General features: G+C 39.6%; 1 protein-coding gene across 1 annotated transcript in view; it reads left to right on the forward strand.

The window, feature by feature from the left end:
* The window catches only part of THSD7B (thrombospondin type 1 domain containing 7B), a 989,424-nt gene that overhangs the window by 444,633 nt on the left and 531,879 nt on the right, over positions 1-12,912 (forward strand). The window contains exon 6 of the mRNA XM_049889254.1: positions 10,986-11,141. Coding sequence (XP_049745211.1) covers positions 10,986-11,141 — 156 coding nt within the window. The remainder of the gene's footprint in view (positions 1-10,985; positions 11,142-12,912) is intronic.

A 12,912-nucleotide genomic window follows, 5' to 3' on the forward strand; every position in this document is an offset into this window, starting at 1 on the left:
CTATGCCGAGAAATTTAGACGACAGCTACCTGGTCAACCGACTGGCAGAGATCCTTATTTGTGCCCATTCCAAAGAAAGGAATGGAAAATTATCAAACTATATCATTAATATCATATGCAAGTAAAATTTTGCTGAAGATAATTCAGAAACAGTTTCAGCAGTGTATCGACAGGGAACTCCCCAAAAATTCAAGCCGGGTTCAGGAGCGAACATGTAATGAGGGATATTACTGATGATGTCAGATAGATTATGGCTGAAAGCAGAGAGTACCAGAAAGATGTTTACCTGTGTTTTATTGACTAGGCAAATGCATTCGACTGTGTGGATCACAATAGATTATGGGAAGAATGGGAATTCCAGAATACTTAATTATGCTCATGAGGATCCTGAATGTAGACCAAGAGGTGGTTATTCAGGTAAAGCAAGGGAATACTGCCTGGTTTAAAGTCAGGAAAGGTGTGTGTCAGGATTGTATCCTTTCACCATTCCTATTCAATCTGTATGCTGAGCAAATGATAGGAGAGGCTGGGATATATGTTGAAGAACGTAGCATCAGATTTGGAGGAACAACCTGGGATGTTCCAATGACACAACCTTGCTTGTTGGAAGTGAAGAGGACTTGAAGCAATTACTAATGAATGTCAAAGACTACAGCCTTCAGTATGGATTACACCTCAATAGAAAGAAAGAAAAACCCTCACAACTGAACCAATAAGCAGCATCACAATAAACGGAGGAAATATTGAAAGTTGTCAGGGATTTTATTTTACTTGGATTCACAATCAACACCCATGGAAGCAGCAGTGAAGAAATCAAACAACAGATTGCATTGGGCTAATCTGGTATAAAGACCTCTTTAATATGTTAAAAAGCAAAGATAGCACTTTGAGGACTAAGGTGCACCTGACCAAGCCATGATATTTTCAGTCATCTCATATGCATGGCAAAGCTGAACGGGGAGTAAGGAAGACTGAAGAAGAGTTGATGCCTTTGAATTTGGTATTACCAAAGAATATTGAATATGCCATGGACTGCCAGAAGAAGAAACAAATCTGTCTTGGAAGAAGTACAGCCAGAATGCTCCTTAGAAGTGAGGATGGTGAGACTTTGTCTTGTGTACTTTGGACATGTTATCAGGAAGGACCACTGGTCCCTGGAGAAGGATATCATGCTTGGTAAAGTGGAGGGTCAGTGAAGGAGAGAAAAACCCTCAATGAGGTGGATTGGCACAGTTGCTGCAAGGATAGGCTCAAGCATAGCAATGATTGTGAGGATGGTGCAGGACCGGGCAGCATTTTGTCCTGTTGTACCTAGCGTCACTATGAGTCAGAACTGACTTGAAGGCACTTAGCAACATTATATTCTAGACCATGCATTATTATTTGGAGTGACGTTGCTTACAAGGTGACAGATACTGGTTCTTGGTGGTGGAAAAAAACAAAAAAATTTTTTACTATAAAGCACAAATTTACATACAGTATATCCACAGATATATGGTACATTTGTAGTATGACATATCATGGGGAGAATGACAATTGGGAAAAAAAATGTTTACAAAGGCTCCTTAAGGAGGCCATAATGAAACAAAGGTAAAAACCACTGTATAGTGTAATCCATTTGTTTTACTCAGTTGCTAAGAGATTTGCCAAAGTTCAAACAGGTAGTTGTTGACTTAGTCTAATGATTTTTCAATGTTAGTATTTTGCCAACTGGATTTTCAGAATTATACTCTATGAATTATTCAAAAGAGTGACTCCCCAACCGGCTAATCATTAAGATTTTTGAAAATAAAAATGCTTGCTGTACTTGTTGCTACCCCTTTCCTTGTCCTGACCCAATACTTTTAACTTAGGTCTATGTTAGTTTCCAATCGTTTTGCCAGGTTGGGGACTAGTAATTTAGAGTATCAGTCTTGATATAGTGAAGAGTTGTACAATATAGTACCTGTAATTTATGAATGGGCCTGTGAGGAAGGAGCTTTCATCCAGTTGTGCAATGCACTGGTTTTAATTTAATTTTTGTTTTACTTCTAAAAATTTGCAGTGCAGTTTCTCATACAAAAGGATGAGCTATTCAGTATTTTAAAAAATTATTGTGTGGGGTCTCATTCATATCACTGCTTAGGGACCTGGTGAGGTCCATGTGTCCTCCTCTGCAGTTTAATTAACTTGTTCAGACTAAAATGATTTGCAATTTTAAAGAAGCATATGCTAACAGGAACGTGAGGCACAGTGAAGCCTTCATTATCCCTCCTCTGAAAAACAAAATGGCGTGCATATGTACTTTAGAGACAAATAGTTCTTTCTTGGACTTCTTTCTTTGTCTAAAATAATCATTATATATTTTTTCTCTCTCTTTCTCTTTATTTTTTTTTCTCTGTTTTGGTGTCTTAGAAAGAGCTTTAGGCTTTGGTGTTTGTAATGCTGTTCTTGGAGGGTTATATTGTTTTAGAGAATATGGATTTCCCGTACTTCTTGTCATTATTATAAACTTCTATTCAGGTATCCGCAGGCTGAGATACCCACCTTCTGAATCAACACAGGCAAAGGTCTGGCTTGCATGCTTCTCCCTCCATAGGCTAAAGGGGCATTTTGTGAGCAGCAAGGAAATCTAGGAGACCCAGCTCTTCTTTCCCTCTCATCCTGGTTATCCTTCTTACCAGATAGATCTACCTGTTCTTTTTCCCTCATTTTGGACATCCTTATCTTTTTTTTTTTTAACATGCTTTTTTTCCCAATTATTGCACAATGGCCTTAGGGATGTTTTACTGTCACCTTTGTTCTTTCTTAGTTGATAGTTGCTAAGGAAGAAGAATTGTGCGAGTGATAATAATTGTACCTACTGGAAGGTGAGCTTCCTACCCACTGACATTCCTTCTCCAGTTTAAAGCTGTGTTAATGGTTTCTTTGCTCGTTCCTTGCTCTTTAAGGAATCTTAAGCAGCAGGGAGAGTCATTGTGATCACATTTTAATTTCTTAGGAATGGCCTTAAACCTAAAATTTAAGATGAAAATAGTCATTATAGACTAATTTCATCCAATTTCTCAAACCTTTAGAAATACTCATAAGTTTTCCACATCACCACAAAATACCTTGCTCTTTATCATCCTTTAACAACATCTGCTTTACCTGAATGTTAGCCTTTAATGTTGATATTTTTAAACCTAATTTTTTCTATTTTGTCCTACTTCAAACATTTTTGGAAGTACAGTATTCAGTTATTCTTTCAAATTATTACTATTACAACGTACTTTTTTCCAATCATAGTTTTATTACAAATACAAATTCACAGTATAGTGTAGTGTTAAGGGACATGGGTTTTTAAGAACTTTGGACCTGATTTTGTCATGTATTACTCCTGTGATTCTAGGCAAATAAATTACCCTCAGTTATCTCATCTATAAAACAGGAGCGTTGATTGGGTGATTGTACTTACCTTGGATTGCTTGTGATGACTAACTGAGAAACTGCATTTATGTGTTTAGCACAGTGCCTAGAGGTCGAGTGGGCTGTCAGTAAGTGTTAGCTGTCATTTCCTACCTTCATCAGTTAAATAGGCGTGTGTGGTTGCTTATAGAGAAGCTTGCACTCATTTAGCTCTTGTCCTGTTTCTATGGGAAAACGAATTCCAGGTTGCAAAGTGCTGAGTATGAAGGGGAAGGGCTTTTGAACTGAAGCTCTTTTAAAGGCTGCACTTCCTGACATTGCGTATTTCTGCAGTTGACACCTCTGGGGAAAACCGTTTCTCCTCCCTGCCTCTCTGCCTTTTAGCTCACTTTGTCTCATGGTCTGATCACTTCCCCATCTCTCACTTACCTTTTCCTTCTCTCTCAACAATAATGGCATTTTTAACTTTGTAAAGTCTCAAAGGTGCCATTTAGGTCACCACTAGTTCCTTTCACCATGTCCACGCCACCTTTTTAGCCCTTAGCCACAAATCGGGGAAACAGTCAGAAATTCTCAGAAAAGGACCAGAGGAGGGAAACTATGGGGATACAAATATATTAATATAGGGCTTAGGCTACTATATCTTTTCTCTAATTGTGCAGTTGTTGGATATTGATTCTGATTACTTTCTAAACTAGTACACATGCTTCATTTATCTTCATTTTTATTTTCAATCTTGTTTTTTTTTTCCATTTTTGCTTGTAGTATTGTTACTGTGTAGCATTAATAAAATTACTAGTCAGTAGGCATTTTCTAATTGGCTATTTGCAATGAATGGGATTTGGAAAAGTTTTTGACATGTGGCCAGATCTCACGTAATTATTTCTAATTGCAGGTATTATTTTTAAATATTAAATTCGCTGTACATACCCACTCATCCTCCTTCTGAATTGTATTGCTTGGTACTTTGCCAGGAAAGTCACAATATGGTGAGAATTAAGCTTTATTAGGTATAATAGGATGAGATGTGATTTAATTCTTTAAGCTGCTCTAAGTGCTAGAAGACAGATTTGCTTTCATTCTATCCAGTAAGTTAAAAGAATGATACCCTGTTTTGCTAATCCCAGTGGTAAAAGGCAACTGAAATTGTACATGAAGCTTCTTGAAGTAATATAACTTTATGGTAAAAATTGTAATATTATTTATCTTTCCCCTTCAACCATTTGACTTCTTCAGTCTGTAGAAGAGGCCTATTTATTTTAGCAGTAAGGTGGATTGAATTTCTGCCAAGTCAGTGTACTCCCTAAATGAATATGTCAGAGGCAATATTGTTTCTCAGAAATCATTTAGAAAGCAGCATTTTTGCATAAGTAGGCCCTTTCATTAGTTTTGAATTAAATTTTCACGATTGCTGTTTCTTTTGTTTCTTGGAGAGCCTGTGAAATGAGGGGTCCTGAATCCTTGAGTGAGGATTTCCTTTGGGGTTTGCAGTGCCTGTATTTGATTTAGAAAATTGAAATGAATATAACTTCTTTGTCTAACTTTCTTGAGGAGGTTGATGTCATTCTGGAAATCAAATATGCTATGTAAAATCAACTGGAGATGGAATTTATTGTTTTCAGGGGTACTTAGGTACCCTTATGATAGAAAGAAGGAAAAACAACCCCAGGTTTTGGGGGTTCCCAGGAAGTAGCATTACCTTTCCTTTCTTTTCATCTCCACCTCATTAAAAATGCTAGGTGGAGAAAAATTAAAAACAAACAAACAAAAAACAGTATTTTGTGACTAATTTTTTGACCATCTTCAAGATACTTCTTTCTGGACAGAAAGAGAGCTTCACTCTGCCATGCCTGAATTACCTCAAACATTTTCTGAATTTTGAGACTGACTTGATTTTTTATACAATAATAAAAAAATAGATACAAGAAAATGTTGTTTTCTATGATGACTCTTTAAGCAAATGTAACTCATTTTTATAAACTACAGAGAGAGAGAGAGACAATTATTAATTATACTTCATTAAAATGCTATTAATATTATGCAACTTTAATTTCTCTTTGAGGAACTAGAATGCATCACAAGTTAGATCTTACAAAATGGCCATCAGCATGGGAAGTCATAATACACTCTTGTTGAATCTTTCCCAAGTTAACTTTCTTCTGTGTTAATTCAAATAAGTTTAGATTAGAGCTTGATTTAATTTCAAAGAATAAAATGTGAAGGGACTCACTTTTCTTTACAATGGCAGTCATATGCTAATAATCACAACAGGCATTTTTTTCTTAATTACAGTTCATTTTGATTGAATTTGTATGCTCATCTGAAATCACGTTGTCATTAGGGAAAATCATGAACCTTGTACATTTCTAAAATTAAAAACAGTGTTGTTGTTTTTTTAACATTAAACATATCACCTACCCAGCGTATATCCCCCCTCGTTGATTAAAATTCTGTTCACGGAGTAATTCATTATTAAAAGCAGCTTTGCAATCATTAGTAGCAGACTTTAACATTTCTTGTAAGGCAGGTCAATTTAATAATTTCATATTGCAAATGAAAAATTCCAGGTTAGGCACCAAAATATCCCAAACATTAATGACTATTTTGTATGTGCAATCACTTACAATACTGTAATACATTCCCCAGCATTTGGGAAGATGCTGCTATGCAGTGATCAAGGTTTAGCTAAAATATAAGTTATTTGGGCTCTTTAACACTTGGGGCCACAAGAGGTTTCTGTGGGGACTAACAGTGCTGCCTACAAAACCTGAATAGCCTGTAAGACCTTGGATAAATGCTGATCTGGCCGGGCAATTGGTCAGGGCAGGAATGGCAGAAGGCTTCAAGGTGGCATGGCCTAGTGACAGCCAGAGAAAGTAGGACAGACACAGGCGTGCACTGAACAGGCACACTGATTAGAGCAGGGATTCATCGCATTAGAGAAGACAGAGTTGGTTAATAGAAATAAGACCATTTAAGTCAGTGAATTCAGAGAAAGGAGTGCAGGTGAGCAGAAAAGCAGCACATTCTTATTACAAACAAGGACCAAGGAGAAAGGAGGGTCCAATAAAGAGTAAACTGCATAGACAGACCAACGCCTGTTGCCCAGATGATGGCCCCTCTCCACCAAGATAACTGTATTACCATGAGAATAAAAAAACACTTGCTGTGGTGTGGAATCTGCCACATGGTGACCCCATGTGTGTCAGAGTAAAACAGTACTCTGTAAGGTTTTCAATGACTGATTTTTTTCAGAAGTAGATCACCAAACCTTTTTTTCTCAGGTGGACCCAGACCCCCAGCCTCTTTGTTAGAATCGGAGTACATTAACTGCACTAAAATAGCAGAGTACATTAGCTGTTTGCACAAATAAAGTGCATAGATAGCCCTTATGACGTGGAGCAAATTTTGGTCTTACTACCTCCTCCTTGGGGGAGGTCTGGGGTTTGAGTTTTTGTAACTGCAGAAGAGTAGGACTTTTTTTTTTTTTTTTTTATTGGCCTGCAGGCTTCCTAGGTACCTGGGACCTGTTGTGTCTCTAGCTGCCTCTAGTGTTATCCATAAACAAATATCCTTGGTATAAATGACCTCATCCGTACTCTCTGATGTCTTTATTCCATGGAAGGAAAACCAAGAGGAAGGAAGAGGAGGATGGCTGTGAGTCAGCTGGCTGGGTTTCAGCAGACAAGGCTCAGCTTTCTTCTGCTTTGGACTTGCTGAGAAAATTTGGAGAAACCACTGGGGTCTTTGGACCACAATTTTTCTATAACATTGATGAATTTGATCATATGAGCTCTGAAGCTCTCTTCTAGCTCTAACCATCAATAGTCTAGAAATATCCTGTGTTCACTATTCTCGGGAAAGTGACTGAAGTGGTCTGTAACTGGTAAGCGCTTTGTGACTTCCTTATGATTTACTTCTAGAGCAAATGTAGCCCGTGGGTCTGTGACAGAGGTAGGTTGACCTAAGCACATTAATTCAATGCCTAAGTGGAGCATCTTGGACATGTCACCTGGGACTGGAAGAATTTATTGTAATAGATTAAGATCCACTGTCCATCAAAGCAGCAGGTGCTGAAGAAACATGACTGCTCTGACAAATGGCCTCGTGCCCATTGCTGGGCCTCCGATTATGTCATTTAGCAGCCCCCAGGGAAGACTCTCGTTGCTCTTCTCCAATATACAATGTCCCTTTCTACTTTCAAAGCTTGTTTTAGGAATGCCATTAGCCCTAATGTTCAACAGTCAACTAATGGACAGTTCACTTATTTATCAAAAGGGAAGGAGGGCACTCAGGGGGCTTAACTGCACATCCCCTCTCCTCCCATTAACCTTCAACAGCCCTCCAAAAATAAGGCAAATAAACGTAATATCTGTGTAAGAACAGTGTTTGCACAAACACAGCTTAGGGAAAGTTCCCAGCCCCTTTCCAACTCCCTTACCGCTCCAAAGTCTTTCCTGCACAAACATTCTGGAGCTTCCAGAGGGATTTAATGCAGGCCTACTGTGTGCCTAGGAGGTGTTTTAGTAGATTGAGGAGTTTCAGCTCCAGGGCCCAAGCCTAGGTACAGAGGTTGTGGCAGCAGCTGTTTGCTGGGTCTTGGAGCTCAGAGGATTTGGGTATCTTTTCAGCGTTGACCATCAGACACTTAAAGTCGGGTGTTGCAGGGAAGCAGCAGTGGCAAGGAAAATAGTGACAGATTTCCGCTCTTGTCATCAGGGCTCACAGACTCACATATGATTAGTACATGAGTACTGGAATCCTGGAGTGCACAATGGAATATAGACTCTGTGAAGGCAGACACTTTGTTTTACTCACTGTTGTGCCTTCAGCACCTAATACAATGTTATCCTGTGGCAGGCACTTAATGCATACAGGCTGAATGGCTAATGGGAAGGCCACACAGTGCTGTGACTAAAAGCTCAGACTCTGGAGCCAGATTGCCTGGACCCAAATCCCAGCTCCCCTGTCACCAGAAGGGATTTGGGCAAGTGGGTTAGCATTTCTGTGACTTATTTTTAAACTAGAGATAACAATATATATCTCAAAGGAAAATCTCGAAAATTAAATAAGTTAATAAGATACTTACAACCACTGCCTAACATGCTCTATAAATGTTTATTAAATAACTTAATCAGTTTATAATACCACTTCCTTTTCTATCATCACTGAGGTTTTGTTTTTGGAACTAAAGTTTGAATTTGAGAAAACACAAGCTAACAAACATGGACCAGTGTCCACTCTTCTGCCTTAAGACCTGAAGCTATGCAGCTTTCTAGTTAGTTATGCAACGAGCTGAAGCACCTTTTTCCTTCAACTCTGTTAATGTGCTACTTGGTTCATCCTTCTAGACTGAGAGCCTGATTTGGGGTGTTAAGTAAAGAATAAAGTGACAGCTCGTGTCAGGTTTGAACCTTTCTGAAAACAATAAATCCAAATGGCCGTTTGTGCCAGGTACAAACCTTAACAGAACAATAGGGAGTTTTCAGTGTTTAACCACAGAGACTTTTCCAAAAAAACAACTTGATGTTGAAGGATTCTTCTGACTCACCATACCAGACACAACCAGTTCCCACCAGACAAGTATACCTGTGAAACCAGTGAAAGAAAGACCCTACTTTGTAAAACCTTCCTTTCAATAAGGACACATCTAAGACCCAATCATTATAATGTCCCTACTGGAAATCCCCTAAAACTAAACAAGACCCATTGCTGTTGAGTCGATCCTCTAATTGCCTTTAAACACCCTGAACTTGTGCTGCTTGAACAGACTCTCTTCTGGACACTCCCTGCTCCTGTACATTTTCTCACTCAGTAAACCCTATTGGTTAATTTGACTAGGTGAGTGGCTTTTCCTTTCCTTGGTAGTGGCCACTCAGTCAGTGGTTCTGGAGCGAATGCACGATTTACTCCATGAATGACTGTTCCATTTGTCTTGTCCACCTCACTCTTGGGGAGGGATTCACAACCCCTCCCCAATTTCTCAGGCTCTTCTTTACCCACTGTTCATCAGCCTCATATGTTCGTTCCACTTTTGGTGGCTCCCACTACCCACTCGCACTGTCATCATTGCCAGCATGAGCTCTGTTTGATCACCACCTCACCTCAGCCTCGCCATCTATTCCCTTTTCTCTTCCCAGTATCTGTTCTCTGTTCCTTTTCCCTCTACATGACTGTCAACCTTTTACATTTATTTTAGCAGTTTTACTTTGCCCCTGCCTTTATTTGAAGTCAAGTCAACTCCTTTTGATAACATGGAAAGTAATCACTTGTAAATAAATAAAATATTATTTTCCTTTCACTCCTTCATGCCGCCTCATTGTCCACGTAAAAATGGCTGTTTCCCATACATTGCAGCTTTTTGGAGCCAGTATTTTGTTTTATTTTGTTTTTGTTTTGGCTTATGCTCAAAGTTCTGCTGGTCATAGCTGCAACCTACTGTCAACTTTACCAGATTTCACTGGTATGTATCTGTAAAGGATGATGATGGTCAGTAGGCGGTGTTAGCACCACTTCATCCTCTCACCCCAGGCCCTACCTTTGAACCATTTCTAATCTGCTTAAATGGATGGAAGTAAATATAGGAAACATTTAGAGTATCGTGGAAGCTAGACCATAAGAAACAACCTTCTGAGCATAGACCATCTGCTCACAGACTGTGAATTGCTCCAATTCTTCCTTAGCATTGGCTTACTCTGTGCAAACCTATTTACTTATATGGCCTACTTATTTACGTGCCTGACTATATTCTTATCGAGTAGCTTTCTGGTATTTCTGTCCTGGCTCCTATCATACTTTAATCCTCACAGGGATGAAGATCTTGTCTTCTCCTTCATCTGGGTATTTTCATGGTGCCCAGGGTGGGTATGCGTACAGAGGGGCATGTGGTAGATGCCATTGACAGACAGATGGTCTTTCCTTCCTCAGGTAACCCAGGTCCAGCACCCTCTAGCTGTAGCTGCACCCCGAGAAGAGTCCAAAGGCTCCTGTTTTGTCATTCCCTGAGGCTCCTTGCACACTGCCTTATGCCTCCAGGCAGCCTCACTAATGAAACCGATTTCCAGGGGGCAGTCCTGCAGTCACAGACCCTGAATTTTCTTCTTATTCTAAGAACCATTTTTCTTCCATGTCTTCAAGAGCTCCACCCCTCAGGGGAATCACAGCAGTAGATTGGTTATGCTAAATACCTCGCCTCAGGGGCTTGATTTTGATTTTTCCACAGCCATCCAGTCATTTATATAGTCAAGATAGACTCATCTTGAAACTTCACAAAGCCATTTAATTTTTTTTTAATCATAACTCTAGATAATTTGTATCTACGATATTTCCTGTCATCCGATGGATTCCAGGGGAATAGTCTGTGAAATGGCAAACTCAAGTGCATGTCCTTTATCACTGTCTTTTTTTTCCTTTCCTCACCCAAAATATTCATGTGGAGTTAAGCACTGAGTATTTGAGAGTACTGGTATTTTGTTTGAATATACTCTTTTCAACTGTGAAGCTGGTGTGGGCAAAGCAGACACAGAAATCAAGACAGGAACAATGCCAGGGGTGCCCAGAGAATGTGCCGTGGCCACTCTTTCTTTTTTGTCTTTCAGTTTCTAGACCTGTGGAAAAGACATTGTGCTTGGGACCTGCCCCTGTGGCCTCTCAGCTCTGCAGCATCCCTTGCTCCACGGACTGCATCGTCTCATCCTGGTCTGCCTGGGGCCTGTGCACCCATGAAAGCTGCCGTGATCCTCAGGGGAGGAAAGGTGAGAGCCTCATTTGTGTGTGCATCGTTTACTGCCAGTGTGCCCGTGTTTATTCTGTAGCTAAGTAGCTGATTAAACCTGCTTAAGAAAGTATTTGTTTGTAAAATTTAGATAACTAGCTCAAGCTGGGCTGCATTCAGTTGTTACGGAAGCATTTGGAGGCGTTTCTGTGGAGCACAGAATTCGACCTTGACTGAGCTTCCAATTAGGCTAATAGCTAGTGAAGTGACTATTGTTGTTTAATGTTATCTAAATATGTATACATACATGCGTGCACACACATGTGTGCATGCCTGTGTACACTTATATACACGATGATTATACTGAGGGAGTTAAAAATAATTTTGGTAATTATATCAGAAAACAGCTGTCTTCAATATTTATTATTTACGGATTTATTTTAGATTTCACATGCTGAATTTCATCTTATATCCCATATTCTCATGAGTGGTGTCCTGTGCGTTGTTTACTTTTTGATGCTGTCCTTAAGCTTAAAGTAAAATTTTCAAACTTGATATGCCTATTTAACGGTGTAGCCCTTTATAGTCTTGTTTTCTTTTTTTTTAGTCTGTGCTTAAAATACATACATGTCCATCATTAAAAGCTTATTTTTTTCTGACATCGGGCCTTCTCTTTCATTGACCCTTCAATTTCTATTGTGTGTCCTTAAATGGTAGTGCTAAAAAGAAACATTCTGTTAACAAAGGGAAATGAGATCCAGGGACATTCCAGAAGTCAGGTTGTGTTTGCCAGGCCCTAAACGAATAAATGGCCAAGTTCTTGATGCTGCAAAGCTGGCGTTTCCAGCTCCTGGCTCCCAGCGTAATGCTGTATTTATTCACAAACTCGTATTTCAGTTATCCCTGGAGTGCTCACACGCACTCATGTGCACACCCAGGTTCACACGCATATGTCCCTTGGCTTTTCCCTTTATCCTGACTCTTTTGTCCTGAGTGAGAGGAGGAAGATATGTATTGAGTGTAGGGCAGGAAGAAGCTAACTTTAATTCTTTCAAGACATAGAAATCTAGATCACAGTGGAGCCTAGAGGAGGCCTATGCTACTACTGCCTTGTTTGACTTGTAACCAGAATGTCCCCAGGCACCTTCAGTTTGTGGACACAAATTAGTTCTTATAAATACTAATACAGTTGGTGGCTTTGCAATCCACACATGTATGATCAAACCGTGCAGGTCTCTTGTAGTTGCCTGTGGACTCAGCGTGGTTACTTGTGTGTGCTTAGAACCAGTCCTCCATGATCTACCCATGGCACTCGTGTTGAAGGTCACTGTCTGGAAAATCACTTGAGGTCATATCTAGGCTTTCTCCAGCTACCGTGGCCAATGTTTTCCATGCAGACACAACTGGGCTGTATTGAGGGCTGCCTTTTCTTTGTTTTCAGAGTTGTAGAACATACAACATGCCAAGCGGGCCTTATATCCCTTGGGACCTTTTGGTTGTAGGTGACAAAAACACAACTCAAGCTGACTTCAGCCAAAAGAAGGGAATTTATTTGTTCATATCACTGAAAATAGAAGGAAAGGTTGAGCTACATTCAAAATTATAAATGAGGTCATTAAGTCTCAGCCTCTTTCTGTCACTTTTTCTCTACCTTTACAATTCTGTTTCTCCATCTCTTGGTTCTACTTTTAGGCTCCTTTTCAAACAGGCCATCTCCATTCAGTGAAGCCCAGCATGGATTTTTGGTTTAGACAGTAAATAAAGCAGGTAGGAATGCCTTTCCCCATAGTTTCGGGAAAAATCCTGTAATT

The sequence above is a fragment of the Elephas maximus genome, chromosome 6, assembly GCF_024166365.1.
Source record: "Elephas maximus indicus isolate mEleMax1 chromosome 6, mEleMax1 primary haplotype, whole genome shotgun sequence".
NCBI classification, from domain to species: domain Eukaryota; kingdom Metazoa; phylum Chordata; class Mammalia; order Proboscidea; family Elephantidae; genus Elephas; species Elephas maximus.